This window comes from Penicillium expansum (assembly GCF_000769745.1).
Source record: "Penicillium expansum strain MD-8 chromosome Unknown contig8, whole genome shotgun sequence".
Classification (NCBI taxonomy): domain Eukaryota; kingdom Fungi; phylum Ascomycota; class Eurotiomycetes; order Eurotiales; family Aspergillaceae; genus Penicillium; species Penicillium expansum.
Genome location: NW_015971309.1, coordinates 438863 through 465553, shown reverse-complemented (window position 1 = coordinate 465553; position 26691 = coordinate 438863). Strand labels below are relative to the sequence as shown.

Here is a 26691-nt window from a genome sequence, read left to right as displayed (position 1 = left end):
TAAATGATCAGAACATAGAACTCCGCTTTTTTTCAAGCTTGGTAGCATTGCTTTCCTCCTTGTTACGCCGGAACCCAAAGAAACTGCTCTTTTTCGGCTGGATTTGAGGCCTCGACGCCGCGGGGAGAGCACCGCTGCTAGTAGGGAGGAACCCAACGGTAGACTGTGGTCGGGGTTGCGGGCGTGCTTGCTGTGGTCGGGACTGCATGAGATGGATGGATGATTGGGCTCGGGGATCCAAGTGCCCCGGTGCATTGAGGTATGGGTTGTTGGCGAAGGTAGGGACCTGTGCGCCTGGGGAATGTTGTTGACGGGGATGATGGGATGGACGGCCTGTAGGTTGGGAAGAAAGTTGGACTGAGGATTGAGAGTGTTGATGGGAGTAAGATTGAGGGGGTCCGGTGTGTCGGGGTGAAAGATAGGGTGTAGAAGATGGAGCCGGGGTATGTCGTTGCTTTCGTGCTTGCTCTTCTTCTTTCCCGTACAACTGCTGCAGGCGTCTGGTCTCTTTCTCGACTTCAGCTTCCCGCCGATGCCGTGCTTTTTGTTCTGCGGCCAACACTTCCTGGCTTCGTCGCTCCTCTTCCTGTCTTGCGAGTTCGTCTTGTCGCCTCCTCTCTTGTGGGGCTGGAGATGAGGAGTTCGGAATGTTGAGCCGAGGCGGTGATGGCCTTCCACTCATTGCTGGCCCAGTAGGTCGGGCCTGTGGGTTCAGCCTGGGATCACTAGTTGGTGTGACTGGCGCCGCAGTTGCAGTTGGCCCTGCTACTGGCTTGCGAGCTTGGTTCGGCCCACCGGGGGTGATATGGAAGGCCTCCTTGGCAGGTCCAAAGAAAATATCTCGAATTGCAACGGCGGCCAACAGTAGCACGACCTCCAACCCCTTGAAATCTTCCATCTCGACGCGGTAGAGATTGGGCTCGTAGAGAGTAAGCTCCTTCAGCCCTTGGAATAGAGCGACCGTAATATCTGGCTCACGGCTCTTTGTGCGCGTGTCCGAAATTGTTGAGGTTTTGCCGTTCAACAAACATGTCAAATCCTTTGACAGTTTCCCATCCTTGCGCCAACTGAATCTCAACTTCGGAGTAATATCTGCGATAGAGGGATCGATCTGAGTCTGGTCGAGCGCTGAAGCGGACGGAACCCGGAATGTGGTTTGCGGCATCTCAAATTCCCACCGAGCTGGTTTGTTCCATGTTTTGGTATGATATTGCACTGTGATCTCTTGGTCGGGATTGTAGAGCTGGATGGTGAACTCGGTAGGAAGGATAGGTTCCGGGGGCGGTGCAACGCCGCCATTTGCTCGTATTGCGTCTGCCGACATACTTGGTTGGGTCCAATCTGGAACCACGGCGACCTCGCCGTAGACAACATCTGTCACATACGGGTCGTACAGCGCCACTCCGTAGCGGTTTTGTGATGTTGGGGAGGTGGGGTCGAGGGCGCGCAAGGAGTAAGCTGGTTCGGGGTCATTACCATGTTGACTATGGTATATTGTGCTGATCTGAGGCTGTTTTGAGTTGTTCTTGAGGAAGAACGCTGTGCTGCGGTCAGTATGATAATCTTGAAGCTGGGAGATGACGTAGCCCGCACTAAGAGACGAGACTGCCTTAATCCTTACAACGTACTGGGTAAATTTTCGTCGATCATCTTGTCATTTGGGTTGTGTACAATTCAGCAAGAGACTACCCAGTGTGGTTATGTGGAGAAGTTATATCTCCAGAGCTCGCCCGGAGTGAAGTCTGCGCCACGGGACTTAGCGATCGGCGCCTAAAAATAGAAGACCTATCCCCGCTGATTCGTACGTCAATTGAAGGCACCAGCATTTAAAGTATTTTGCAAGGCTATCTATGATCAAGCTATACGGGGAAATGTAGGCATCGGCATTCTATGCATGACATCAAATCTAACTGCCTATGACTGGGCTTAGAGATTATTGACTCCATACATACAAAACAGGGGTTGATCCTCATATTCTCCATGGAGTCACTATGATCTAGAACCCTTCTGGAAAGACCCGGACTATAACAGATTTGGTGATATTGATGACGACCTTTGAGAATCAATGTTCTCACAAGTCTACTATGTACTCCGTATTTGTGGCGGTTTTCCATGACAGACCCTTTTGTGGCCATGCAAGGGCTTTCTTTAGGAGGATGTCTATATTGCGAGTTTAATTAGTACTGAGTCTGAATTCAGAGGAAGGAATGTTATACATGGATACTCAATAATAAATTAATTTGACAATGTTCACATTAATTCATCGAGGTGCTGCATCTAAATTTCATATTAGTACAGAGGGTCAAGATAGATTGGAACGACTTAGCTGTGTTTGAACTTAAAACCCCTTGAAGTCATCCATAAGTCATTGGTCAACAAATGGTCACCATAATTGAATTATACGAATACACGGGGAGAGTCATATACTGAGTTAGCTTGCACAATAATTGAGCTAGCAATAGGAAGCATTCCTGAATGCCAATATGGCACAAGTTAGTCACAACGGCGTTTTCAAAGGAATGACTTAGCTGATTGGCAATTATAGTATAGAAGTTTTAGATAGGAATGTGGTAAACCATTCAGCTAGTCAATTAATCAAGCTAGTCCCTGCCTGTGAAATCCAAATTAGTCATAATAGGGGCTTAAGGGAATGACCTAGCTGCTTTAAAAAGAGGATTATGTGCAATATTCTGGAAAAATAAGCAAGTCTGGTATAGATACGTTAGTACTGAATCCAAATCATAGGGGAAGGAGTGTAGTAAATCTAGCTCACTATATGGCTGATCGCTGACCACAGTATATTGTGACCTATCGTCGAGAGGTATCTATAAAATTCTGGTTAGTGAGACGAGGAGGGATGATGACTTACCATCTTAATAGAGGGGCTGGCCATAGATGTGATGATGCTCAAATAGAGAATATCGACGGACCTATGCTTCGTTAGTACTCAATTCATCTTTCCAATGAGGGTAATAAAGAACTTGGCCATTTAGTTATCATTATCTGAACTCTTATTGGGGGATTCTTTTTGTACGGGGCCTGTTTCAATCTCTTAGTGTAGTTCTCCGCATCGAGAATGACCTACCTGATGTGGTATAATATATGGAACGGTATACTCGAATGGCCTCGGACGATGTATGGTGCGGTATATCTAGATCTCGTTAGTAAGGGGGGGTCAAATGGTGAGGATAAGAGTTATAAAAAAGCTTAGCCGTAGGCAGGTAGTAAAGGATGTTCGGATCGGTACTCGTTGTCGTCGTTGAAGCCTATAGTGCCCTAGTTTGTTACCTTGTGTGTTAGCAATGATCATATAGCGGGAAGCTGCCCACCTGCGATATATAGGAAGATATGATAGCGTGGGATGTAGTTAACCCTAGATAGAAATTTTAGTGTCTATCCTGCAAGTTAATGGAAAAGATACTCAGCGGATGGCTCGTAGTCATATATAGTAGGCAGAAGACATGTGCTGAGCTTTGTCTTGAGCTGGAATACTCCTGATGATGGGATCAAAAGCGAGGGGCCCGAAAGCTATTATATAGACAATCATATCCAAGACAAAGGGTAGCCCACCTCAAAGTTGTTCTATACATGTTCTTTGTCGGCATCCTTGTCGATGCTATAGCAGACTGTATTATTGCGTTCCCGAGGCCGAAGAAGGCCATTGTGCACGACCGAAGGTAAAGAAGATTTATATCGAGTAAAGGATTCGACAATGAAAGCCATGGTATAATGCATAGTTGTCAGCTTTGTTCTATTGTCTGCTGAAACAGCCACCGATGGATAAAATAGCAAAGGGGGCTCAAGAACCAAGGGAGATAGGGTAAAGAAATTAACAGACAATGGAATAAAGAGCCTTGCTTGAAGATCCAAGGAATTATTTTTGGTTTATGTCAAATCTATGTATATACTGGTTCTATCTTTGTAACCCGTCGCAATCTGCGACAACCGAAAAGTACAATAGCAATGTCCATCAAATCACACTTTTGTTCATTGCCCGTATTATATCCGGACCCCATTGACCTCCTTACCTCCGGTGACCTTAGCGGCCTCCCGATCAGCGGTGCTCATCTGCAATCCCTGGTCATCCCAGCCTTGGGTGCCCTTCTTATACAGTGTCTTCTGTTCCTCTCTGCTAGGCATAGGTCCAGTCTTACCCCGGCGCTGCCGTGAGTCAAGTGTCTCCTCAAGTGAGGCATTATCACCGTCCAACTGGTATCCCTCCAGATCGTCTGTGTGTGTTTCCTCGCTGAAAGAGAAAGTGCGGTACTCAGTGTTGGACCAGCCGGTGCCTGGGAGAATGAAAAACAGCGTTAGCGGAATGATCCCTCACAATCGTAGCTTGTCACTTCACATACCCTGGTACTGGCTGCTGTCTTCCCAGTCTTCAGTGAAATAGTGCAAGAACCCGCCGTGCGTGACCATCACAATTTCCTTCTCCGGGCGGGCTTTCAACCAGCGACGGGCTGCACGAGCGCGTTCCTTGAGGGCTTTGTTGGTTGGGGCGTAACGACCGGATAGCTTTTTGAGAGATAAATGTGAGTATACCACATGCTGGATACTAATAGGGCAAACCCCGCGCTGTAGACAAGTGAGACACATACCTTGTTGTTCCACCCATCTTGTACAAGATCCAGATCAACTCCTGTGTTGAACTCCTCCTTCAGAACAGAAGGTTCGCTCCCGGTATCACAGGGAACATCCGAGGTCTCCTGAATATCGGGCAGGGCAATGATCTTCAAGTCTGGCTTTGACTCAAAGACAGGCGCAAAGCTCTCGAGCGCAGTATAGAGGGTGCGACGGAGGGGCGAGGCGGTTACCAGGTCAATATTGGCATGGCGGGGGAAATTCTCGCGGAGCGTTTGGCATTGCTCGTGGCCAAGGTTAGTTAGGAGGGGGTCTTGGATGACGTGGTTGGCGGTGCAAACATTGTGCAGGCCCTGTTATTATGTATTAGATCGACAGAGCAGTGAAGGGCCATGTTGCGAATCATTTGTCGAGGCTCAGGGACTTGGGCTGCGATCATTGTCACGAGATGGACATACTTGGGCGTGGCGAACGCAGTGAATAATTGGGGCCATTTTCGATGTTCAAGAGAGTATCAAGGGCAAGCTGGTAAATTTCACGTTAAAAACTTGTAGGAGTTGCACGAGTTGCAGATATTGAAGACGCTGAAGCGCTTATCGCGGGACGTGGGGGGTTGATAGCGGTGGAGGGCTTGGGCAAGGGGTACGGGTAAATCGGAGTGGCTTACAGAGTACTCCGTATATTTTGACCCAAAAAGAATTTGGGAATTCCAAAGAATATAATGGAGAGATATATGTAAAAAACAAATATATACAATTCAAAGAAGTGACTGTTAAGAGTCATCAACCCCCCGGACCTCAGAAGTCCGATCTGGTCTTATAAATTTGCGGAGCGCCACATCGTCAAGCGAACCACAGCTCTGCACTGGAGTCTGATGGAGATCTATAAATTTTGATTTGTCTATCTTAATAAGGGGCCTCCTTTATATGTTAAGTGGGAGGCCGAGTACTTCGGGGTCCTCTTTAGATGTTAAGTGGGAGGCCGGGTACTTCATGAAAATATGCTATTTGCACCATGTAAAATAGAATGCCAACACCATATCAATGAAATATAGAACAAATGGGTATGTATAGGAACAATGAAATAGACAACCTTTTATGCAACGCCGAATCCTTGGGCGTTTTCGAGAGCCTTGTCAAGCTTTTTCGCTAAGGCTTCCCTTGACGAGTACTCTGGCAAAAGCAAACGTCCGAAGCACGTCAAGCTGGTAGGAAGACGCTAGAAGAATAATCAGTATGACAATCCATATTATGTAGGTTATAGAAAGTTGCAGCACTTACCAAATCTCCGACGCCATTTTTCTGGATCACAAACATAATGCTTGATATTCCGTTGACAGGCACTCGGTCACTAGCAGTGACGAATTCGAGTAACTGGGCCCTCTTTTCATTGGGGTATTCCTGGATAATATCCCAGAAATCACGAATGACACGATGATCAGGACCAAATCCACCCTCGTACCGGGTATGGTTCTCGAGCTCTTCTACGTCAATTGATTGGATACCTTCTACCACGGTTTTCAGTGCTTCCGGGGAGAAGATGGACAGAGCTGATCGGTCCAGACACGTGTTGAACCCCCTCTGGAAGGCTTCAAACTGTGGTCGAATGGATTTGTCTGTGAGCCAGAAAATGTAATCCTTGACAAACTGGTGTCGATTTTTATTGGTCACAAGAGCAGCCTCTTCAGCCGGAGGTAGAGGGGACTGAAGTGGTGTGGACTCAGACACTGATTTCGCGGCCGTGCCTGAGTTAGGCTTGTAGGATGTGACATCGGTAGCCTCCTCGACTGTGACGGGAGTTGGTGATTTCAATATTGCAGGGTCGCAGTAAGCTGGCACATCCATCCAGGCGCTGGATCCCGCGGTAGGAGCTGGGGCGGTGATTTTGACTTTGCTGACGAGAGGCCACGCCGCATCACGATCAACCTTTTGCATATCGATTGTCTCAATGCTTCCAAAGGCTTCGAAGCTGAACTCGTAGGTTCGTGTGAAAATATCGCCGACATCGCCATCTTTCCATGCTAATAATGTATCGAGCCCTTGGCTGAGCTCCGGCCATCCATCCCGAATGTGGTCCAGATGCTTTACCTTCAGGCCCAGCATCTTGCGGTAGAAGGCAGTAGGAAGATTCACGGGGAGGGTCAGGCCGTTGTAAATTGCAATAGACATCAACAGACCGATAAGTTCGAACTTGTAGAGTGGTTCCAATGAGCATGGTTGGAACCAAGACATGCGGTGTCGAGTATCAACTGTGAACATGCCATAGGACGGGTCAAAGGCTTGACCCATTAGCAAACGGAAGAACTCTTGTTGAACACCACCATGGTCAAGCCCTTCTTCTCCTTCATCCATGCCCATCTGCACCTTCAGAGGTCGCATCAATTCTCGCTTTTCACGGCGCCATAATTGGCTCAAGGCATCGGAAAGAATATTGTCTCGGCGGACAACAAGAACAAGGTAAGTGGACATGGATGTTTTCATGCGGGTGAGGAGCCGAGGATCATCGGAAATTTGAATAGCACCGAAGGCAGTCTGAGTGACATGTCTCGTGGTGGTCATAGCAGCCTCATAGGACTTGGTCATGGCAGAATAGTTCAAAGCACGAAAGTAGATGACGAGAGAGGACGGAGGGAAAAGGAATGAATATGATAGAAGATGCATGGTTCGGTTGTTTGAGAGACCTCCAACCCATCCGACGGGCATATCCAATGGATCAAGCCGCTCCGTAAGAAGGGGTGTATGGAAGTCTTCAGGTGAAAGACCTAAGCGGTTTCGTTCCTTGTACATTGAGGCTAAAATCTGAATGGCACCGCCGGCTGGGCTGCTACGAGCCATCTCGGGGTTACCGTCCCATTCACGCAGGAAAAGAGTCCGAAGCCACTCAACAATAAGGGAGGCTGGACTAATAGAATCAGCAGGCTCATCGCTGCCAGCAGTATGAGAAATGTGGTGTTCGCTAAGATAGTCAACCACACGGTCCAGCACGCTGAGTCTTCGTTGTTTTGGTACGTCTAGGCTGTATACTTGGCAGGACTTGGAGATTTCATCATAGGCTAGTCGTGCAGTGAGAGCCCGCACGAGGCGATTAATGAGACGGAGACCTAATTCGTGCTCCAATCTGTCTGTCAATTCGATAGCTTGCTGAGCATTCTTCGAAGGTAGCCTGCGCATGTCCGACAGTGAAGCTACAGACCCAGCGGCACGCATCCGAACCACCGTTCTCCAAGTCCCCAAGTCAATATTAGGCACAAAGCTGACCAAAGTGAACAAGGCAATTGTGGCAATGTAGGCGGCATCAGGATCCGACATGTGATCTTCACTGGCAGATTCCGACATTCGTCGAGGAACGACCGGAGGACCCGCAGGTCCTGTCATGGTCGAACTGCGAGATGATCGGCGGGATGGCCGTCCAGAGGAAGTAAATCCCCGCGGGGGAACAAAGAGCTTGTCCAGAGAGCTCCATAGGCTATGTAGTGCAATATCCCATGGACAAATCGTGAAAAGGCGCTGCAGCGATAGACGCAGACGGGAAACATCAAGGCGACCGAACGTAGCCCCGATCATATCCGATGACTCGCTATTAAAGGAGCGCAAAATCTGACTGGGGTTGCTGAACACAAAGAATGCACTTTGAGCAACGAACGGAAATACTTCACGTTGACGCAGAGTTGCAAAAAGCCAATCTGGCTGCTCAAAGCTGCCAGTGCACTGGATACGATCAAGTTCTTCCTCCCAGCAATCAGCATCTTCCGCAGATTCAATCATAATCTGTGACAGACCATCGATGATCTCGGGGGTAAGATGAGTGACTGTTTGAGCCAGCGGAATGGTGTCTAGCGAGTTTTCGACGAGAATTTGCTTTGGTTTACGCTCACTCGGAGATTGTGCAACAGAAGGAGGAAGAGGGCGAGGAGGAGGCATGGGCTCTGTGCTCCTCGTGCTAGGGATAGGAGATACCTCATCCAGCAGCTTCTGGCTATCCCAGGAGACACGTCTTTGACTTTTGCGCTGTTCCTTCGGGGGAACTGAATCGACGTCCCCAATTCTTCCGCGGTGCTTTTGCGGACGGTGCTTTAACGCTGGTGGTGAGGGTAGGCTAACAAATTCATCAGAAGAAGCCACGGGGAGCTTCATGTTAAATTCTGGTTTCCTTTTATCCTCAAGGCTTGAACGTGGACTCTGGCGCCAATGGTCAACCTCAGAGACTGATAGTCGTTTCACATGCTGGTTCTGAAACTTGAGCTCGACCGCGGGATGTTGAGATGCCGATGTTCGCGATGAAGGAGTACGAGGTTGAGAGCCAGGCTGGTTTGAAGCTGTGGAACTGCCTGTAGTTTTGACATCTCTGCCGGGAATTTTGTCGGCATGGTGGTGATGCTTCTCGTGAGTAGATGGATGGTTTGCGGCTCCCGGTGCGGGTAATTTAGAATTGGGCTCCAATGTGGCTGGAGCACGGCGAAGGGGAAGCCATTCGACCATACGGAGCGAGATTGTATCGAAGAGGTTCTGTGTAAAAGACTTGGGGTCTTTTAGTTGTTGCTCCGCGGTGTGGTCGAGGTCTCGAATATAGCTACCACCGGTACGTATTTGCGGTGAAGAACCACCTTCTTTAACTTCCGACACAGCTGATCTATTTTGTGAAGGTCTGGACACGTCGTGGGCCGAGTGATCTTCATCGTACCGATCCGGTTTTGGCGACCTGTGAGCTGCGGCGGTCTGTGCTTCAAGCGTGCGGGTTCGGCGCAGGGAAATCCGATGGTAATCTTCTGCTGTCAACTGCGGCGGAGGCTTAGGCAAGTTCAAACATAAACCGGTCTCCGGGTCGTCTAGGCTAGCGAGGTAGCATGCCAGGGTCCTCGCACTGAGCTCCGTGTATCTACGATATGGACCTTCACTGAGTCTTCGACGATGACTAGCACATGTAGAGGTTCGACATCCGGGATCATTGCAGCCGTGAAGCAGTTGAGCTTTGTACCTATTCCGCCAAACCAATTAGTGTCATGCGGAGTTAGGAGGTTTAGGCACAGTATTTGGAGTTCTACTCACCTGCGTACTAAGCCGTTGAATTTTCGTCTTCGATCATCGCGATACCGGGGTAACACTCTTGAGGGATCGGATACCTCGATAGTGTTCTGTACGAGCGCATCCGGTGCGTTTGGTGGGAGCTTTGACCGGTAACTGTGAGTTCGCCCGTGGCCGGGGGATTGCGCGATGTTGGGGGCGTCGATGGAACCTCCGCGGAGCCTTGTCATTTTAACAAAGTGGCATATCTGAGGGTTTGAAAATAGCTGTATGTGAGAATGAGCGCTAGTGGTTTGCTCGTCTCCACGCGTTGAGTAATTGCGACCAAGACGCTCTCGCTGATAACGTAGTAAGATGACGATGCCTCAGGCAAATTATATCCACTCTTGTCATCGGAGCTGTCGGAAGTCTGATAGTCCGGCGGACCTTGGATTACTCAGCCCGCCGACCTTTTCGGTGATTACTAAGCCGTTTACGAACATCACGCTTACTGGAATAGGACTAGTAGCATTTCAGAGGGGCTTAGTCGCTCGATAAGAAACATAATTTCGGAGTCAGATCAACCCTGACGGTCTATCGAGGGCATAAAGACTGACTTGGAGGATCGTCCCATTTCAAAAATACTTCTCTCTTACATCCATCTGGGTCTCATAACTTTCATCCACTTTGATCATCAATCTGCATTCAGTTCATCAAAAAATCATAGAAATCGACCGAAGGCAGAGCCTTCATATGTACCCCGCCTACAACAAATATTCATCCCACAATCCACAGGGAAAACCCTCCCTTTCAACCACCAACGACTCTCGAAAAACCACCGATATGTCGTCAACCAACCAAGACGCAGCCTCGCTGCAATACACTTGCAACACCTGTCTCGTTGCCTTCCAACGCAGCGATGCGCAGAGAGATCACATGCGCAAAGACTGGCAGTAAGTCTTGAATTCTTTTTCTCTCAAACATTTTTTTATATCATTTTTCCGACTTCAGAAGCTGATTTTCCCTAGTCTATACAACATGAAGCGTCGCATCGCTTCCCTGCCACCTGTCACTCTCGAAACTTTCAACGAAAAAGTTCTTGCCGCCAAAGCTACCTCCAACGAGGCCGCCGCAAAGGCTTCATACGAAAAGACTTGCCACACTTGCAACAAGGCATTCTACAGCGAGAACTCGTACCAAAATCATCTCAACAGCTCGAAGCACAAGCAACGTGCGGCCAGCCTACGTAAGGATGGTGATGCTGCCTCCGTCCAGAGTTCCGCTTTCTCTCTCGGCGAACCTGTGACCAAGTCCGACAATGACGTCAGCAAGGTCACCGAGGACCTCAAGACTGCTACCATTGATGAAGAAGAAGACGAGGATATGGAATCTGATGTCAAAAAGGACGAATTCTCGCCGTCTCGCTGTCTTTTCTGCAAAACCGATTCAACTGATATTCGCACCAACGTGGACCACATGCGCATCGACCACGGCATGTTCATCCCCGAGCAAAAATATTTGGCTGATCTTGATGGCCTCGTGAACTACCTCTACCGCAAAATCACCGAAAACTTCGAATGCCTGTACTGTCATGCCATCAAGAACGACGCACAAGCCATTCAAACCCACATGCGCGACAAGAGCCACTGCATGATTGCCTTTGAGTCCGAAGAAGAGCAAGTTGAAATCGGCCAATACTACGATTTCCGGAGCACCTACTCCGAGGATGAAGACGAGTCCACTGGCGAGAGCGGTGGCGTTAAGGTGAACGGAGATGGAGAGGACCAAGGTTGGGAAACCGACAGTTCCGCATCCTCCGTCGACGAGGACGATCTTGACTCATATCGAAATGCATCAGGTGCCTACGAGGCAGACTATGAGCTCCACCTTCCATCTGGAAAGAGTGTCGGTCATCGCTCGCTTGCCAAATACTACAGGCAAAACCTTCACAAATACCCCACAGCCGCTGAGCGAGCTGCCCGACAGCTTGCCATTGCGAATGGAGAAATTGAGGAGGAACCACCCCGTGTCCGCCCCAGCCATCACCGTGCCCTTGTCACTCGTGCCAACGGCGGCATGGGTATGATTGGTGTCACCGAAGAACAAAAGGAAGCTGCTCTCACTTCCGAGCGCCGTGAGAGAACTCGGGCCCTCCGCCAAGAGAACCGTTACGTTGCCCGCGTCCAAAGAGCCAACAATCACCAGAAGCACTTCCGCGTATGTTCTACCTGTACTCTTCTTTTATCTTTCAAAACTAACTTCCTATCTAGGATCCCCTGCTGCAATGATCGCTTCACAACAACACCAACGGGAAATCACATCAATCGACCGGTTTTCAATCACGGCATCGTCTTCTCGATGTCACCACCGAAACATTCGCCAATACTCGCAATACATCGACAACCACCGCAGTTCTTCAACTTGCACGCTTGTTACTCCCGTGCCGTGAGACTGCTCGACTTTTGGCAACCTTCGGGCTTCTATAAGCCCTTCGATTCAGCAACGAAACAACCAAGTGAGGTACTCTTTCCGAGCCGGGCCATTTTCTCAAATGAGTTTTTCAACCCGGTCGGTTTTAACGAGGCCTCACCGAACATTGGACAACTTTATGGAGGGACGTCTTTATGGATAGCGATTACATGTTGCATATACCTTTTGTTACAGCTGTCATCATTGTGTCGTCATCTCATGTTATCTGGGGGAGTCTTTTGGAAATATCATTCATGTAAGTAGTCTGAGCAAAATCAAAACAAATCTGCTCAATATCTGCCTAGTGGGGCATGTTATAATTGTAGACGTAGCCTGCTACATGTTGGCTCAATTTTGGATCGATCCCTCCACCAACCTTGCATTCAAATAAATCAATGCTTTCCAATGTTGGCTGTAAAAAAAACCTGTGACTGAAATCTCCACCTAAAGAATTCGTACGGTATATCAAGTTCCCGGGGGGTACAAGATAATTTTTGCTTCTCAGCTGGCACATACGGCTACGAAGCAATGAAAATACCCTTGGAACCCCGGGGCACTTCTACATCTCATGGATATACGGGCATAATTGTGGTACTGGAATATGTTCCATTGAACTAACTACCGGGTCATCAGAGTAATGGTTTATTGGAGTAACGGCTCATTGGAATAACGGGTTATCGAAGTAACGGCTGGTCCTCTGAGGGACCGCCATCAGACTTTGAAGCTTTGCCATGCTTCTTTCGGCGGCGCTTCTTTTTTGATTTTGCGTGGCCACTGTCGGGGTTTTCAGATTTTGCGTCATCGGTATCAAGGACTGAACCGTCGGTATGGTGGTGGTCGCGATGGCGATGATGGCCTGATGGGTGTGATTCACCTTCTGAAGAACTCGTGCAATTTGCATGGAGGACAACTTTGCGAATACCATTGACATCCACGACCTGTTCTGTGATGCTTCCACTACGCGCCGGTCCGCGGTGGTGATAAACAAAGCCTGGTGTACCAGACGATTCAACACTGCCTTTGTCACTACTAGCCGCGCGCGTCGACCCAGAACGCGGTTGGTCTTCGTGTTCCTCACGAACAGCCTCGGGAATGGAGACTTGGGGAAGGTCTTTGTATTGCTGAGCACCGGTGCCTTTGCTCACACTGTCCTGCGAAGCCATGGTGCCGTAGCCAATTTTGAGAGCATGCGCACCATCTTTAGCGTCTGTTCCAGCGGAGTTGAGCAAGCCCGCGCCTATGCCACCTTGATATCCGGTAGAAGAAGGGATAAGCTTTTGGGAGTCGGAGTTACTTTGTCCAGACTCAAAGTCGGTTTGTGCGGAGCGGGATGGAGAAGTACTGTTGCGCTTTATCTTGACGGCATGGTAACGGGTTTGGCGCGGCCTGCTGGCCAGGTTGGAGGGACCAAGGTGTTTTAGATGTTCTCGAATCTCATCTGTGGTGCCGACTTGTGTGACCCATTCATTTGCTGAGTCTGGATTGATGTCGGTATTTGTATTTGTTTTGCGAAGTTGAAAGCGGGGAAGGGGTGCTTCCACAGAACTGCGGCGTCGAATCAAGTCTGAAGGCTTGGGAAGAGATGAAGGTTGCGTGGAATCAGGTTGTGTGGAATCTACGTCAATCAAGTCGCCATCGGTGACAACAGAGGCGTTCAAAGGAGGCTCCTCGACGATCTTGCCTTTAGCAACACGAGACTTAGGTGCAGGTGTCATTCGTCGGATGGCTTTGTGGACATCGATAAAGACGTCAGATTCGTCAATGATTTCTTCTCCGATCAGTTCTTCAATGACATCTTCCAGGGTGACAACTCCAAGAGCGCCACGATCCTCACTAGGATATTCAGAGACCAGAACCATATGGGACTTGCCCTCTTGGAAGAAATTCACAATATCCAGACAGCTGGTTTCAGGACGTGTTTCAGGAAGCGTGGCCAAAGCAAACTCGCGGACCCGTTTGCAATCTTCCGGGTCGTATGTAATGAGCATTTTGACAAGGAGCATACCAACAAAATTCATCGGGTTTTCAGGGGCGTGGATAGGAATGCGGGAATATCCTTGGGAAAGAATGTGGTCCATCGTGCGCTCATCTAAGACAGTGTCGGCAGACATGGTGAAGACATCGTCCATTGGTGTCATGATGCTGCCTACCGACTTCTCTTTGAGGTCAAGAACTGCACTGATAATGGTCACTTCATCGGAGTTCAGTTGCTCTCCGGCTTCACCCAAGGTTTTGTGGAGAGTGACGAGAGTTTTTAATCCAGCCTTTTTGTAGATGGTACCATGGTCCTCTCCAAGCAGCCTGTCCAGCAATTTTGCGATTGGCCAGGCAACTGGGGACATGATGTACATCAAGACCAAGACGCAAGGTGCCATCCAGGCACCAATGGGAAGACCATAACGAACGCAAATGGATTGTGGAACAATTTCGCCGAAGATAACAATCAGAGCAGTACTTCCTAGTACTGCCGGCCAACCACCACCGAGTGTTCGGTCGAGGACGATGGGTAAGGTTTCATTTGTGATCACATTGCTGAGGAGGAGTGTGACAAGAACCCAATGTTTTCCGTGGTTCAAGAGATTGAGAACGCTAGTAGCATTTTTCCTTTCGTGCCCTTCGCCGGATGACTTGATGACTTGGAGATAAACTTCATCCTGTACAAAGCAATCAGGATGTCAGCCTGGTTCATCGGGGGATTTTTAGCCGCGTTGGAAAGAGCTAACCTGTCCCATCAATGCAATTGTAAGACCCGCAAATGCTCCACCGCTCAACACAAGAGCAGCTGAAAATCCCAAGTAAAGCCATAAACTCGGATCGCTCGGTTCCTTTGGTGGTTCTGTGTCGCGGGATGATAGAAAGAGAGGCGAGAATATGGGCGCAGCAGTGGTAAAAGGAAGTTGCGAGACGGCGATGAGGAGAAGCTTGGCCAGGCTCAGCACTAATGGCTGAGCGGCAAATGAACGGTTTTGCAAAGAATTCATTAGAGCATGGGTGACTGATGGCCCATGCTCTTGTTTCGATGAGCGGAGCGGCGGGGGGAGGAAATGATTAACTAGATTGAGCAGGTGGGAATTGGGCAGATTAAAGGGGGGGTGGGGGTTAGATGAGGACAACAAGGAAGGAACGAGGGGGAAGAGGGCCTGGGAACAGCCAGAAGACCGAGGAAGGGCTGGAAGGAGACGACAGAGTGATCAACCAGGCGACAGGATGGCGATTAGGAGTCGGGAGGCCGGGACGGGTGCTTATTCAGCACCAAACCCCATGCCTCCAATCGCCTGGTTGAGGTCTGCCGTCTGAATGGTGGCCAGTTCTTGGCCAAGCTCGTGCGTCTTGGCCTTCCAGCCCTTAGACTTCCGACGCCACTTCTCAGCGTCTTCCGCGAGATCGTGGCATGCGGCATCCTGGTCTTCTAGCTGTTGTTCCAGGTCCTGCTTTTCCCCCACAAGAGTTGCATTCGCAGACTGCAACTTTTCATAATCCCGTTGCATCCTCTTGCCGGCCTGTTTATGGCCGTCGTTCTCCTGCCCAAGCTTGAGGACCTTAGCAGCTTCTTTCTGTAGCCCCTCGTCAAGCTTGGCAGTTTCTGCTTCCTTGACCCGTAGGTCACCGGCAATCTGAGCATTGGAGGCTCGCAGCTCGCCCAGCTCGCGCTTCAGAGAATCAATCTCCTGGGCAGTAGCCGTAGCTACTTTCTCGGCTGCCTCACGCTGCTGAGCGAACGCGGTCTCCTTTGCATTGATTTCCGTTGTTGCCTCCGCCAATTTCCCCTCGTAGTCGACCTTGGCTGCCATCAGCTCCTTGCTAAAAGTCTGCTTCAGCAAATCGACACGCTCCTCATGCTGCTGGTCAGCGTACAGCATTGTGCTTCTCACCGCATCCCTCACTTGCTGCTGGGCCAGCTCGTGGGGGATGTCGGGGGTCGCCTGGACTTGCTGCTTGAGGTATGCGTTCTCATTGCTGAGCGCGGTGGCGGCGTCGTGAAGAGACCGAAGCTGGTCGTCGGTGCGAGTCACATAGTCTCGGGCCTCGTTCTCGAACTTGACCAGCTTCGACTCCCACGCCGCATTGACGATCGCCACCTGCGCAATGGCAGTGAATGTTTTTGCCGGCCGACCACGTCCCCCCTTCCCAACTCCGTTTTTCTTGGCCGGGACCCAACGAGGACGTCCCTTCATCTCGCGAACGGGATTTTCCAGGGCCTGCTGCTGTAGGTCTTCCAGGTCCTCGAACTTGCGCCGCCACTGGCGACACTCGACGATGACCCGATCCTTCGCAAGCAGGGATTCCTTGATACCCCGGGAGATAGTCGCCAGTCGAGCGTCCAGGTGACGGACCTCCTTTTCGTGGCGTTTCTTTTCGATCTCCCGGGCTACCTCGGAATCACGAACTCGTGCCTCCGTGCCACGGAGCTGCTGCTCCAAAAGCCCCACCTGAGCTCTCAATCTCTTCTTCTCGGCCTCGGCCTCGGTGGCCTCGGCGTGGTGGTTGTCGTGTGTTGGCTCGCAGGCCAACGCTGCCACTGATTGCAGCAGGCGAAACAAACAGAAACGGGGACTACTCAATGTTAGTCTCCATACTGTATCTGGAAGGGTATCTGGAAGGGTATTTGGAATAGTATTTGGATGGGTATTTGGAAGGGTACTTGGATGGGTATTTGGAAGGGTACTTGGATGGGTATTTGGAGGGGTATTTGGATGGGTTTTTGGGCAAGGCATCTTTGGCAACTCTTTTGGTGTCATGAGACATGACCCATAGGTTGGCCATACAGAGGGGACATATGAGGGATGAAATGTCCTAAACTTACCCGCTGAAACAGCAAGCCCCCGCCACCGACACGGTGAAAACAACAACGATACTTCCAACGAGTTGGAAGAGGTCACGGTGCCAATATGCGGCCATGGCCGCAAGAAGCACAAAAAACACGAACGAATTGACGCCAGGCATTGTGGTTGAAGAAAAAAAAAACAATTCAGACGTTTTGACGAATATGAGAGGAGAGAACAAAGAAGAGAGAAAAGAGAGAAAACAAGATCAATGTTGACCTTTTAAAGAGTCCTACGCGTTCCTTCCTTCCTGAACAACTACCCTTCAAACAGTCCCCTACCCACCCAAGGCAGCCTTCAGACATCCCCCTCCAAATAGAAAATTAGCATAATATCAATCAATGTTCTTGTGATACAATAGCATACATATTGTCTACATTCCAAAGTTGTGCATTATTGTGGAGTTGCAGATTCAATAAATTAAGCTTTGCGGCCCGCGTGGGGTACATACATGAATGAACCTTGGAATCGACGGAACTTCGGCCTGACGTCACAAAATCGATTGTCAAATTTATGCCTTGTCTAGGTACCACTAAACCGGGGCCAGTTTGATTGAAAAAGTAGTCCCTTCATTCAAATAATTGTTACTCTGCTTAAGACTTGTTCGTCAACTATCGTTCCCAAGCCCGGCCTTTCGGGCACACCTAGATATCCACCCGAGCCACCAATCTTCTGCACAAGGAACTGGTTCCGAATGTTCAACGTATCGGGTGAAAGCTTGATCATGGGATCTCTGGGGCTGGTCTCTTGCTCGGCATTCATTCGGCGCCATGGAACCGCAGCAGAGGCCTGGATTATAGCCGCAAGAGCAATCCCGGAGCCGTGTAGCGAGCTGCACGATGGCATAACCAGAACATCATGGGATTTGGCAATGATCATAATCCGAAGTAAAGCAGTGAAACCCCCGCAAATAATGATGTTTGGTCAAAGGATGTCAACACCGCCTCCAGCCATTCCCTCGCAGAGCTTCTTCCCGTCCCATTCATTTTCGCCCCAAGCCACCGGCACCGAGGGCCTCAGGTTGTCTTTGGAGTGTGGCTTAAAAGCTTCGACGAAAAGAGAGATTCTTGCAGACGACATTGCCCAAACTAACTCCTTTCCTGGTGCATTTAGATTGTAGTTTTCGACGACAATGCTTGCGTGTCGGCCAAATGCCTCGCGAGTCGCCCGGACAACTTGCATATTGCTTTCAGGTCGGCCCTCAATTTTGACCTGGAAAGTGTCGAAGCCCAAATCAAGCAATGACTGTGCCTCTGGTATTGTAGCAGAGGCTAGCTGCCATGGGGAGTCAGAGGAAAACTGTTGCACCCAAAGGTCATCAAGCGAGACTTCCACACAGAACTTGATATGGGATCGAATGGCACTGCTTAGTAACTTGCAGATGGGCTGGCCTTTGGCGTTTCCGGTAATGTCCCACAGCGCAATATCGATTGCGCTGATTGCACCGATGGATGTCTGTTGTTCATCGGAGGTTCATAGTTCACGTCCGTAGTTAGAAACCGAGAGGGTTTGTAGGTCTTCCATATGGCCATCGGCTCAGTGGGGTCACGTCCAATCAGGGTTGGGGCGAACATTGTGTTGATCCTCTCGAGAAGTTTTGGCGCCCCCCAACCCAGATCGGTGGTTCCCTCACCCCACCCAACAAGGCCCGTGTCGGTTTCAATGCGCACCAGGCAGCTATATCCCCAGTTGGGATCTTGAGTGCTGCTGGAGGGGTGAGCCCCACGTATGACGTACGGGTTGACCGATATGATTCTCATCGCGGATTTTTGGACTGGCGGAAAGGCGTGATATCTGTGGAGAGAGTGTCTAGCTCTGGGTTTTGGTGTTTAAAGGGAAACAAGAAGAATGAAAGAAAGTTGGGATAGAGCCGTAAGTGACATGAAATTGATAGGAATGAATGAACAAAAGGTAAACAGGTAGAAAGCAACATTAAAAACCTCGAAGAAAAGCCAACAAACAACATAGGTCTCTTCAAACTCTTCTTCTCCATACAACCACATGCTTCTATCGCATAGCGCTACAAGCAAGTAACCTTGGCCATATATAGAAAGGTCCATTTCACTAATTGAGCCTTTCTCCGCCTTCTTCTGTCGTTTATGTATGAAACTGCGGAAGGGGAAAATGTCTATAAAAAGGCATCTAAAAAGATGACCAAAAAGACCTCACAAATAGCGCTACAAGCAACTGCATTAATCACAGGTTATATACAGAAAAGTGCTGTTTTTACCTCCTTCACATATATCGGAAGATTCCTCTAGAACAACCAGCTAAAAATACCAGCTAAAAAGACGTTAGAAGGCCGCATAAGTGGCTCACTAGTCTTGTTTGGCATACATATAATCACGCTCAAAAGTGATTTTGGCCACAGTGGTTTGACGATTCTCTTAGTTGCGCAACCAAATCCCCACCACCCCTATGCCTGCTTTAGTGTTGGGTTGATATGGACCTCTAGCATTCAGTCATACGAAAGTCAGAAAGTATCATGCAGCTTGGACGGAGGTTCAACATGATAAGGCATACACAGGAGCTACAATAAGTTCAATTTGAGGATTTGGTTAGCCAGCTTCTGCAAGGGCTGCCTTGCCTTGAAGTTGAAATTGACGTTCCAGGTTATACAGAACACGAATTGCGCAACCTAGGTGAGAAAAACTCTGCTATATAGTACTGAACGACGTAAGAGAATTGAACCATATATTCCTTGCCACACTAATTTCAGAGCATCCCAATGTATACGTCTAACCGGGCTGAGATGGCTATTGATTCAAATTTACCGGGCTGTGGGCTTTCCATTGACGGTTTACAGTTTGGCCCGTCGAATACCCAAATAGCGGACTAGACACAAAGTTGCGGCGGCACCATATAGAATCAGGGATCTCATGATTCGGTTCATCCCTCTCGTAACCCAGGTTTGACCGCAAGATTAGAAAGCCATAGTTGACAGGAATTTACATGTAATTATCATCCTAGCAATACTCACTTCCTTGGGAGTCAATTAAACGCTGAATGCAATAATTAGATTATCTTTTATGCTTCTATGTCCATCGTGTCACATATGTTTTATGCGGTGCATACCAATACAAAAGGTTCCGAGTATATCACGATTTTGTCTCGCCACCATTGACATTCTTCCAAGAGCCAGCGTAATGGTGTTCAACAAGATATGGCCCTCTATCCGTCGGGTAGCCACCCTGTCTAGAGGCAAAAGCCGCATTAGGCAGCACGAGCACGTCCTGAAATAGGATGGGTTCTTTGATATTGGTTATATTCGCTCGGCCGACAGGAACGCCCATTTCCTTTTGCAGGTTCTGCAATATGGCAACAGTCATCGCCTGTGGGCCCGTGAGATCTACCACATCGGTGATCATCGTCATGTTAAGTCCGGCGGTGGTCACATGGTGCTGTGCAGCAGTCGCTTTCAGTTTATCGACGACATATTTGATGGTCGCTACGATATGGCTTGTCTTGGGTTTTGCCATGATCGTCCAACTCGCGAACTGGGACCCGTCGAACTCCAAACCGACAACAACATTTGTTCTGTTCTGGTATTGTTCCGGAATCCAGGTAGAAATTGGTTTGTGGCATGTCACGTCAAGATCGCTCCAAATTCCTCCGTCAACATGTAAGATCAATAGACGAAGGAGATCCGCTTTTAGGATTGGCACCGGAAGAGAGAGATAGTGGTCAAGGACGTCTGGGTAGTCGGCAAAATGCTCACGAACGTACTCATCTGCACTGTCGTCTGTGAATATCTCGTGTCGTAGACGTGGGTTCACATCTAGCCAACTATGGATGTCTCTCTGGCGGGCGTCATTGATTTTCTTTGAACCGGCCTTTTGCCAGAGTTTGAATGGGATTGATGACTGTGCATGGTGACCATGAGAGTTTGCGATTGGGAGGTAGCTTGGTATCTTGGGCTCTGGTATTGGTTTCATATCTTTAAGGGGAAGTTTCGGTAGATTTGAGGGTATGATACTGGCATCTGAAGCGACGGTAACATTTTCTTCGCTGCAGACGCACGATCCATGAGTAAGAACAATGCTTGGTGGTTGTTTTGCCAGGTTCGATGCAATCCAGATAAATGAACATATGAATAATAGCAGCAAACCGAGTAGATAGTGAAACCGTCCCATCTTGAATGTGAGGGAACCTCTTGGGAGGAATACGAACGAAAATAACACTTTCAAAAAGGGATCCGCCTCCGGTTTATGAGGGAAAAGTGTCTATCTCTTGAGCAGGATCCATTCAGGGCCCATCTAGGGCCCACAAAAGCTTGGCTTTCATTTTCTGAAGTTTTGTATTGGGAGTTCAAGTAGATTAGTACGGAGTATAGGTGCATGGTTATAGCAAGACTTCTACTTTGTACCTCAATCTATCCTTTTTTTTCCAAGTGAAATGCACGGTTTTAGAAAGCATTGATGCTATTGAGTTTTCTAAAAATTATTCCTAAACTGGGCATTGGCTAACAGCATTGTGGACATGGACCGAGTGTCGATATTAAGGGTCTCAGATTGGACCTCTCATTGGTCCAATTATAGAATTCAGTTCAACCCGTGGATAGTGTCTAATTTCCCACCTTGGAATGTCTCAGATACACAGCACATCTCATTTCTCCAATTGTATGGGATCAAGGTGTTCTATAAATGGGATATAAGTCTGGACCTTAATAGAATTTTTCTTGGCTGCATAAATCTGCCGAGTTCACAATCCCTGCAGTTTGCGTTCACGAGTGACACAAATGCAACATCTTGAAGAGAATAGTACAAAGCACGCCACGTTTAGATTCGATACGAGAAGGATGAAACATAGATTAAATTCAAGTGACAAAAGCATTGTCGATCGCATATAAACACCTGTGCATGTACAAGTTAGGGCCTGAGGCCATCTGGTACTGGCAAAGTGGTCGCTTAGTCAGATTCGATGACGTCCACGGGTTCAAGGGTTCAAGGGTTCACGGCCCCAGGATCTCTAAAGTCCCGAGTCAACTTTGAGATCTAGGAGCTTTGACCTTTCACTCTTCACAATCATGGCTTCCAGAATTGGTCCTCAGATGTTCCGTGCATTCAGAGCTGCTCCACGGCCCTCGTGGTCTGCACAGGTGCCTCGTGCGCCCGCTTTCCGCCGCTTCATCTCAGCCAAGATGGAACAGCCGCGTCTGCGCCTGGGCTCAATTGGTACCGTTTTGAGAGGATTCCATTTGCCAAGACACCATGCTAACATAAGATAGCCCCAAACTTCAAGGCACTGACCACCCAGGGCGAGATTGACTTCCACGAGTTCATCGGTGATAATTGGACCATCCTCTTTTCACACCCTGCCGACTTCACCCCCGTATCGCTCACCAACATACTCTATGAAGACACTGGATTAACATTTAATTAGGTGTGTACAACTGAGTTGGGCGCCTTCGCCCGGCTTCAAAATGAGTTCGACGCACGCGGGGTCAAAATGATCGGATTGGTGAGTCCCCGTCATTTACAACACCTACTTTGTATAGACTTAGCTGATACCCCCTTTCTCTCCAGAGTGCCAACGAGCTCGGTTCCCACGATCAGTGGATCAAGGACATTAACGAAGTCGGCTCCACACAAGTCCAATTCCCAATCATCGCCGATGCCGACCGCAAAGTTGCCTTCCTCTACGATATGATCGACCAGGATAGCCTCGGACAGAAGGAAATCGCGTTTACTATTCGCTCCGTGTTTATCATCGACCCGAGCAAGAAGATCCGCCTGACCATGATGTACCCCGCCTCCACGGGCCGAAACTCCGCTGAGGTCCTGCGGGTCATCGACTCCTTGCAGACCGGTGACAAGAAAGGTGTAACTACCCCGATTGACTGGAACGTTGGCGATGATGTCATCGTGCCTCCCTCTGTCAGCACTGCCGATGCCAAGAAAAAGTTTGGTGAAGTTCGCGAGGTCAAGCCTTACCTGCGCTATACCAAGATCTAAAGATGACGGGTGAAATTGAGCAAACGCCATTTCAATGCCGATCAAACGGATGTTCTATTTACAGTAATAAAAGTCGGCCGCTTATGCGGCCCTGTCACGTCCTTCGGGAGTCTTTTTATATGTCTTTTAGATAAATTTCCCCCTGTTGTGGCTAGAACATAGGCAGTGAAAATGGCTTGAATGGGCGATGTGCAAACTACTTTTCCATTTATAACTTCTGGTGATATCTTGAACTAAGTTGTACTCCGTACGTACCAACGAAATGAACTCTGTGAGTCGAGAAAAGGGGGCACGTGCTGGGTTGCATATTTAACTATTGAAACCCCTGACACTTGTCTCTTTTAGGGAGGGTAATCCGGGGGCTAATTATTTAGAAAATACTACTCCGTACTCCGTAGTACTAGTACAGAGTATGGAGTACGGAATAGGTACCTCTGTTATGCTCCGAATCCATATGCACAGCCTATCAGAATTGCGGTTTCCTGTCCGACAGGCCTCGGCTATGCAGGTGAAGTCACTAGTAGACTAGCCAGGAGTCGATCCTTGAACAATTGTGAAAAGGTGACAAGGCTTCACGGTATTCACTGCACTGCCAAGTGCGATGTTAACAGGATCTCACGACGATCCTCGTCGAATCCAGCAAGGATCATCCCGTGAATATACATTTCCCCGAGATGTGCACGCGGGCGTTGCTCTTTCCCTGTTCCTAGCAAGTAGTCTGTAGTTTCCTTATATGTTATAGCTCCCCAGGGATCCTGTTAGATTGAAATCTTGCAGGTTCGATTCTGCGGAACATAATGCACTCATTCTTTTGACTGGCCCATATACAATCTTTTCTCATATACCTTCCTTTTTTTTCTTTTTTTTCCTTTTTTTTTTCGCGAATCCATCACCATGGCTCCTTGGGCACATCTAGCTCTAGTCTCTCTTTTGACCCCACTTCTCCTGGCTTCCCCAGTACCAGACGAATCTGACTCTACTACAGCCCTGCACGCGAGAGCAGCAGAAGGCTATGAATCACCTCCATACTACCCCACGCCTCCGGGAGGATGGATTCCCGACTGGAGTGAAGCCTACTCCAAGGCACATCATCTCGTCAGCAATATGACGCTGGCTGAGAAAGTTAATCTAACAACAGGCACGGGCTTCTTCATGGGACCCTGCGTAGGGCAAACAGGGAGCGTGCCTCGCCTAGGTATTCCCAACCTGTGCCTCCAAGACAGCCCTCTGGGAATTCGCAACTCGGACCACAACACTGCCTTTCCGCCTGGTATCACGGTTGGCGCAACATTTAATAAAGACCTCATGTATGAGCGAGGGTGTTGGGCTCGGCGAAGAAGCTCGCGGCAAGGGAGTCAACGTGCTCCTCGGACCATCTGTGGGAGCACTTGGACGCAAGCCACGCGGTGGACGGAACTGGGAAGGCTTCGGTGCTGATCCCACTCTGCAGGCCTTTGGTGGTGCTCAGACTGTGAAGGGTATGCAGAGTACCGGCGCTATCGCGGCTATCAAGCATTTCATTGGTAATGAGCAGGAAATGCACCGCATGAGCAGTGTTGTTACCAAGGGCTATTCATCTAACATTGATGATCGCACGCTGCATGAGCTGTACCTCTGGCCTTTCGCCGAGGGTGTTCGCGCGGGTGTGGGATCCTTGATGACAGCTTATTCCGATGTGAGTCTCTTCAAATCCATGTTCTGAGGTATTTGTATTTTGCTGACACCTAATAGGTCAATAGCTCGTCATGCTCCCAGAACAGCAAGTTGATCAATGGCATTCTGAAGGATGAACTTGGTTTCCAAGGATTTGTGATGACGGATTGGCTGGGCCACTACTCTGGCGTTGCGTCCGCCATAGCTGGCTTGGATATGGCCATGCCTGGTGATGGAGCAGTTCCGTTGTTTGGAGATTCATACTGGGGCTCTGAGCTGTCGCGTTCAGTTTTGAACGGCAGTGTTCCCGTCGACCGTCTCAACGATATGGTATGTGGTCCAGTATATTTTGATTTTCCTCATGTCTAATATATCGGTCTAGGTTCAACGTATCGTTGCTACTTGGTATAAATACAAACAGGATGAGAACTATCCCTTACCAAACTTTTCGACCAACACCCAGGACAAGGAGGGCCTGATCTACCCCGGAGCTCTAATTTCTCCATCTGGTATTGTTAACCAGTTTGTCGATGTGAAGGGTGACCACAACATCACCGCGAGAGCTGTTGCACGGGAAGCAATCACTTTGTTGAAGAACGACATGGACATTCTTCCTCTGCATAGCAATGATTCTCTCAAGATATTCGGCACAGATGCAGGTGGAAATCCAGACGGTCTCAACTCCTGCGTCGACCAAGGATGCAACAAAGGCGTTTTGACCATGGGCTGGGGCAGTGGCACAGCCAGGCTACCCTACCTAATTACACCCCAAGAGGCAATCTCTAATATCACTAAGAATGCTGAGTTCCACATCACCGACAAATTCCCCTCGGACGTTACTGCCAATGACAACGATATCGCTCTTGTTTTCATCAGTGCAGATTCAGGCGAGAACTATATTACAGTCGAAGGAAACCCTGGAGATCGAACCATAGCTGGACTCAATGCTTGGCACAATGGCGACGATCTTGTCAAAGCAGCAGCAGAGAAGTTTTCCAATGTAGTCGTGATTATCCACACCGTCGGTCCCATCCTGATGGAAGAGTGGATTGAACTCAAGTCTGTGAAAGCAGTGGTTGTAGCACATCTTCCCGGACAAGAAGCCGGAAACTCCCTTACCGATATCCTGTTTGGTGACTACAGCCCAAGCGGTCACATGCCATACACCATTCCCCGCAGTGAAGACAATTACCCGGATAGTGTGGACTTGATCAGTCAGCCATTCGGCCAGATCCAGGACACCTACACCGAGGGGCTATACATCGACTATCGCCATTTTATCAAGGCCAATATCACACCTCGGTATGCCTTTGGCCACGGTCTCTCCTACACCACCTTCAACTTCTCCCAGCCTTCGCTGTCAACAGGAACTTTGCTAGACTCGGCCTACCCAGCTGCACGACCCACCAAGCCGCTGACCCCCTCTTACAACACCAGCATTCCTGACGCATCGGAGGTTGCCTGGTCCTCTACCAGCTTCACCCGCATCTGGCGCTACATCTACCCCTACCTGCTCAACCCGCAGCTGATCACTGCGACGAAGAAGTACTCTTACCCGGACGGCTACAGTACCGAGCCGCACGCAGTCCCCCGGGCTGGGGGTGGCGAGGGCGGAAATCCCGCTCTCTTCGAGACTGTATTTTCGGTCCAGTTGGAGGTCCAGAATACGGGTAAACGAACTGGAAAGGCTGTTGCTCAGCTATATGTTGAGCTTCCATCTAGTCTGGGACTGGACACGCCGGCCTTGCAGCTCCGACAGTTTGAGAAGACAAAGGAGCTTGCACCTGGTCAGAGTCAGACGGTTACGCTGCACCTTACTCGCAAGGATGTTAGTGTTTGGGATGTTGTGGTGCAGGATTGGAAGGCTCCCGTCAATGGACAGGGCATTAAGATCTGGGTTGGAAATAGTGTTGCTGATCTGCCTGTTCTTTGTGTAGTCGGAGGAAAGTGTTCGATTCAATAAGGGAATATTGATGCTTTGCGATGACTGCTCACTTGTTTACTTGTCTATATTGGCTTCTTGTTTGTTTGACTCGATTTTTAATATATTGTTATGCGTTGCACATACATTATGCGAATAATACTGGTTTTTCCTGCTTCCAAGTCTTCAGCTAGCTGACTCCTGAGTTTTGTGAATGTGAAATACTGTTGGCATAGTGTATAAACCTAATACGAATATTACCTAGTAGGTACTAGGTAGGTAGCTCT

General features: G+C 49.1%; 9 protein-coding genes across 9 annotated transcripts; 3 read left to right on the top strand and 6 right to left on the bottom strand.

Moving 5' to 3' along the window:
* Positions 1 to 7: 7 nt before the first annotated feature.
* Positions 8 to 1650, bottom strand: PEX2_004310 (uncharacterized protein; the record flags this gene model as incomplete). The annotated part of the gene is made up of 2 exons (XM_016737709.1): positions 8 to 1539; positions 1629 to 1650. 2 exons carry the CDS (start codon positions 1648 to 1650, stop codon positions 8 to 10), a joined length of 1554 nt encoding a protein of 517 aa, XP_016598765.1.
* Positions 1651 to 3999: 2349 nt separating this feature from the next.
* PEX2_004300 (uncharacterized protein) lies at positions 4000 to 5078 on the bottom strand (the record flags this gene model as incomplete). The annotated part of the gene is made up of 4 exons (XM_016737708.1): positions 4000 to 4289; positions 4356 to 4518; positions 4602 to 4937; positions 5043 to 5078. The coding sequence occupies 4 exons, from the start codon at positions 5076 to 5078 to the stop codon at positions 4000 to 4002; spliced, it is 825 nt and encodes a 274-aa protein (XP_016598764.1).
* Positions 5079 to 5679: 601 nt separating this feature from the next.
* Positions 5680 to 9835, bottom strand: PEX2_004290 (HECT domain protein; the record flags this gene model as incomplete). The annotated part of the gene is made up of 3 exons (XM_016737707.1): positions 5680 to 5802; positions 5865 to 9414; positions 9630 to 9835. 3 exons carry the CDS (start codon positions 9833 to 9835, stop codon positions 5680 to 5682), a joined length of 3879 nt encoding a protein of 1292 aa, XP_016598763.1.
* Positions 9836 to 10337: 502 nt separating this feature from the next.
* PEX2_004280 (putative C2H2 finger domain protein) lies at positions 10338 to 11872 on the top strand (the record flags this gene model as incomplete). Its single annotated transcript, XM_016737706.1, has 3 exons — positions 10338 to 10537; positions 10613 to 11801; positions 11855 to 11872. The coding sequence occupies 3 exons, from the start codon at positions 10338 to 10340 to the stop codon at positions 11870 to 11872; spliced, it is 1407 nt and encodes a 468-aa protein (XP_016598762.1).
* An 855-nt stretch (positions 11873 to 12727) lies between these two features.
* Positions 12728 to 16997, bottom strand: PEX2_004270 (putative DUF21 and CBS domain protein (Mam3); the record flags this gene model as incomplete). The annotated part of the gene is made up of 5 exons (XM_016737705.1): positions 12728 to 14707; positions 14777 to 15105; positions 15307 to 16566; positions 16631 to 16779; positions 16858 to 16997. 5 exons carry the CDS (start codon positions 16995 to 16997, stop codon positions 12728 to 12730), a joined length of 3858 nt encoding a protein of 1285 aa, XP_016598761.1.
* Positions 16998 to 17800: 803 nt separating this feature from the next.
* On the bottom strand, positions 17801 to 18636 carry PEX2_004260 (Mandelate racemase/muconate lactonizing enzyme; the record flags this gene model as incomplete). The annotated part of the gene is made up of 2 exons (XM_016737704.1): positions 17801 to 18311; positions 18377 to 18636. 2 exons carry the CDS (start codon positions 18634 to 18636, stop codon positions 17801 to 17803), a joined length of 771 nt encoding a protein of 256 aa, XP_016598760.1.
* Positions 18637 to 19974: 1338 nt separating this feature from the next.
* Positions 19975 to 20811, bottom strand: PEX2_004250 (glycosyltransferase family 32 protein; the record flags this gene model as incomplete). Its single annotated transcript, XM_016737703.1, has 1 exon — positions 19975 to 20811. The coding sequence occupies one exon, from the start codon at positions 20809 to 20811 to the stop codon at positions 19975 to 19977; it is 837 nt and encodes a 278-aa protein (XP_016598759.1).
* Positions 20812 to 21902: 1091 nt separating this feature from the next.
* PEX2_004240 (peroxiredoxin) lies at positions 21903 to 22830 on the top strand (the record flags this gene model as incomplete). The annotated part of the gene is made up of 4 exons (XM_016737702.1): positions 21903 to 22050; positions 22104 to 22207; positions 22259 to 22336; positions 22402 to 22830. The coding sequence occupies 4 exons, from the start codon at positions 21903 to 21905 to the stop codon at positions 22828 to 22830; spliced, it is 759 nt and encodes a 252-aa protein (XP_016598758.1).
* An 894-nt stretch (positions 22831 to 23724) lies between these two features.
* PEX2_004230 (beta-glucosidase) lies at positions 23725 to 26446 on the top strand (the record flags this gene model as incomplete). The annotated part of the gene is made up of 4 exons (XM_016737701.1): positions 23725 to 24108; positions 24149 to 24505; positions 24562 to 24813; positions 24866 to 26446. The coding sequence occupies 4 exons, from the start codon at positions 23725 to 23727 to the stop codon at positions 26444 to 26446; spliced, it is 2574 nt and encodes an 857-aa protein (XP_016598757.1).
* Between the last annotated feature and the right edge of the window lie 245 nt (positions 26447 to 26691).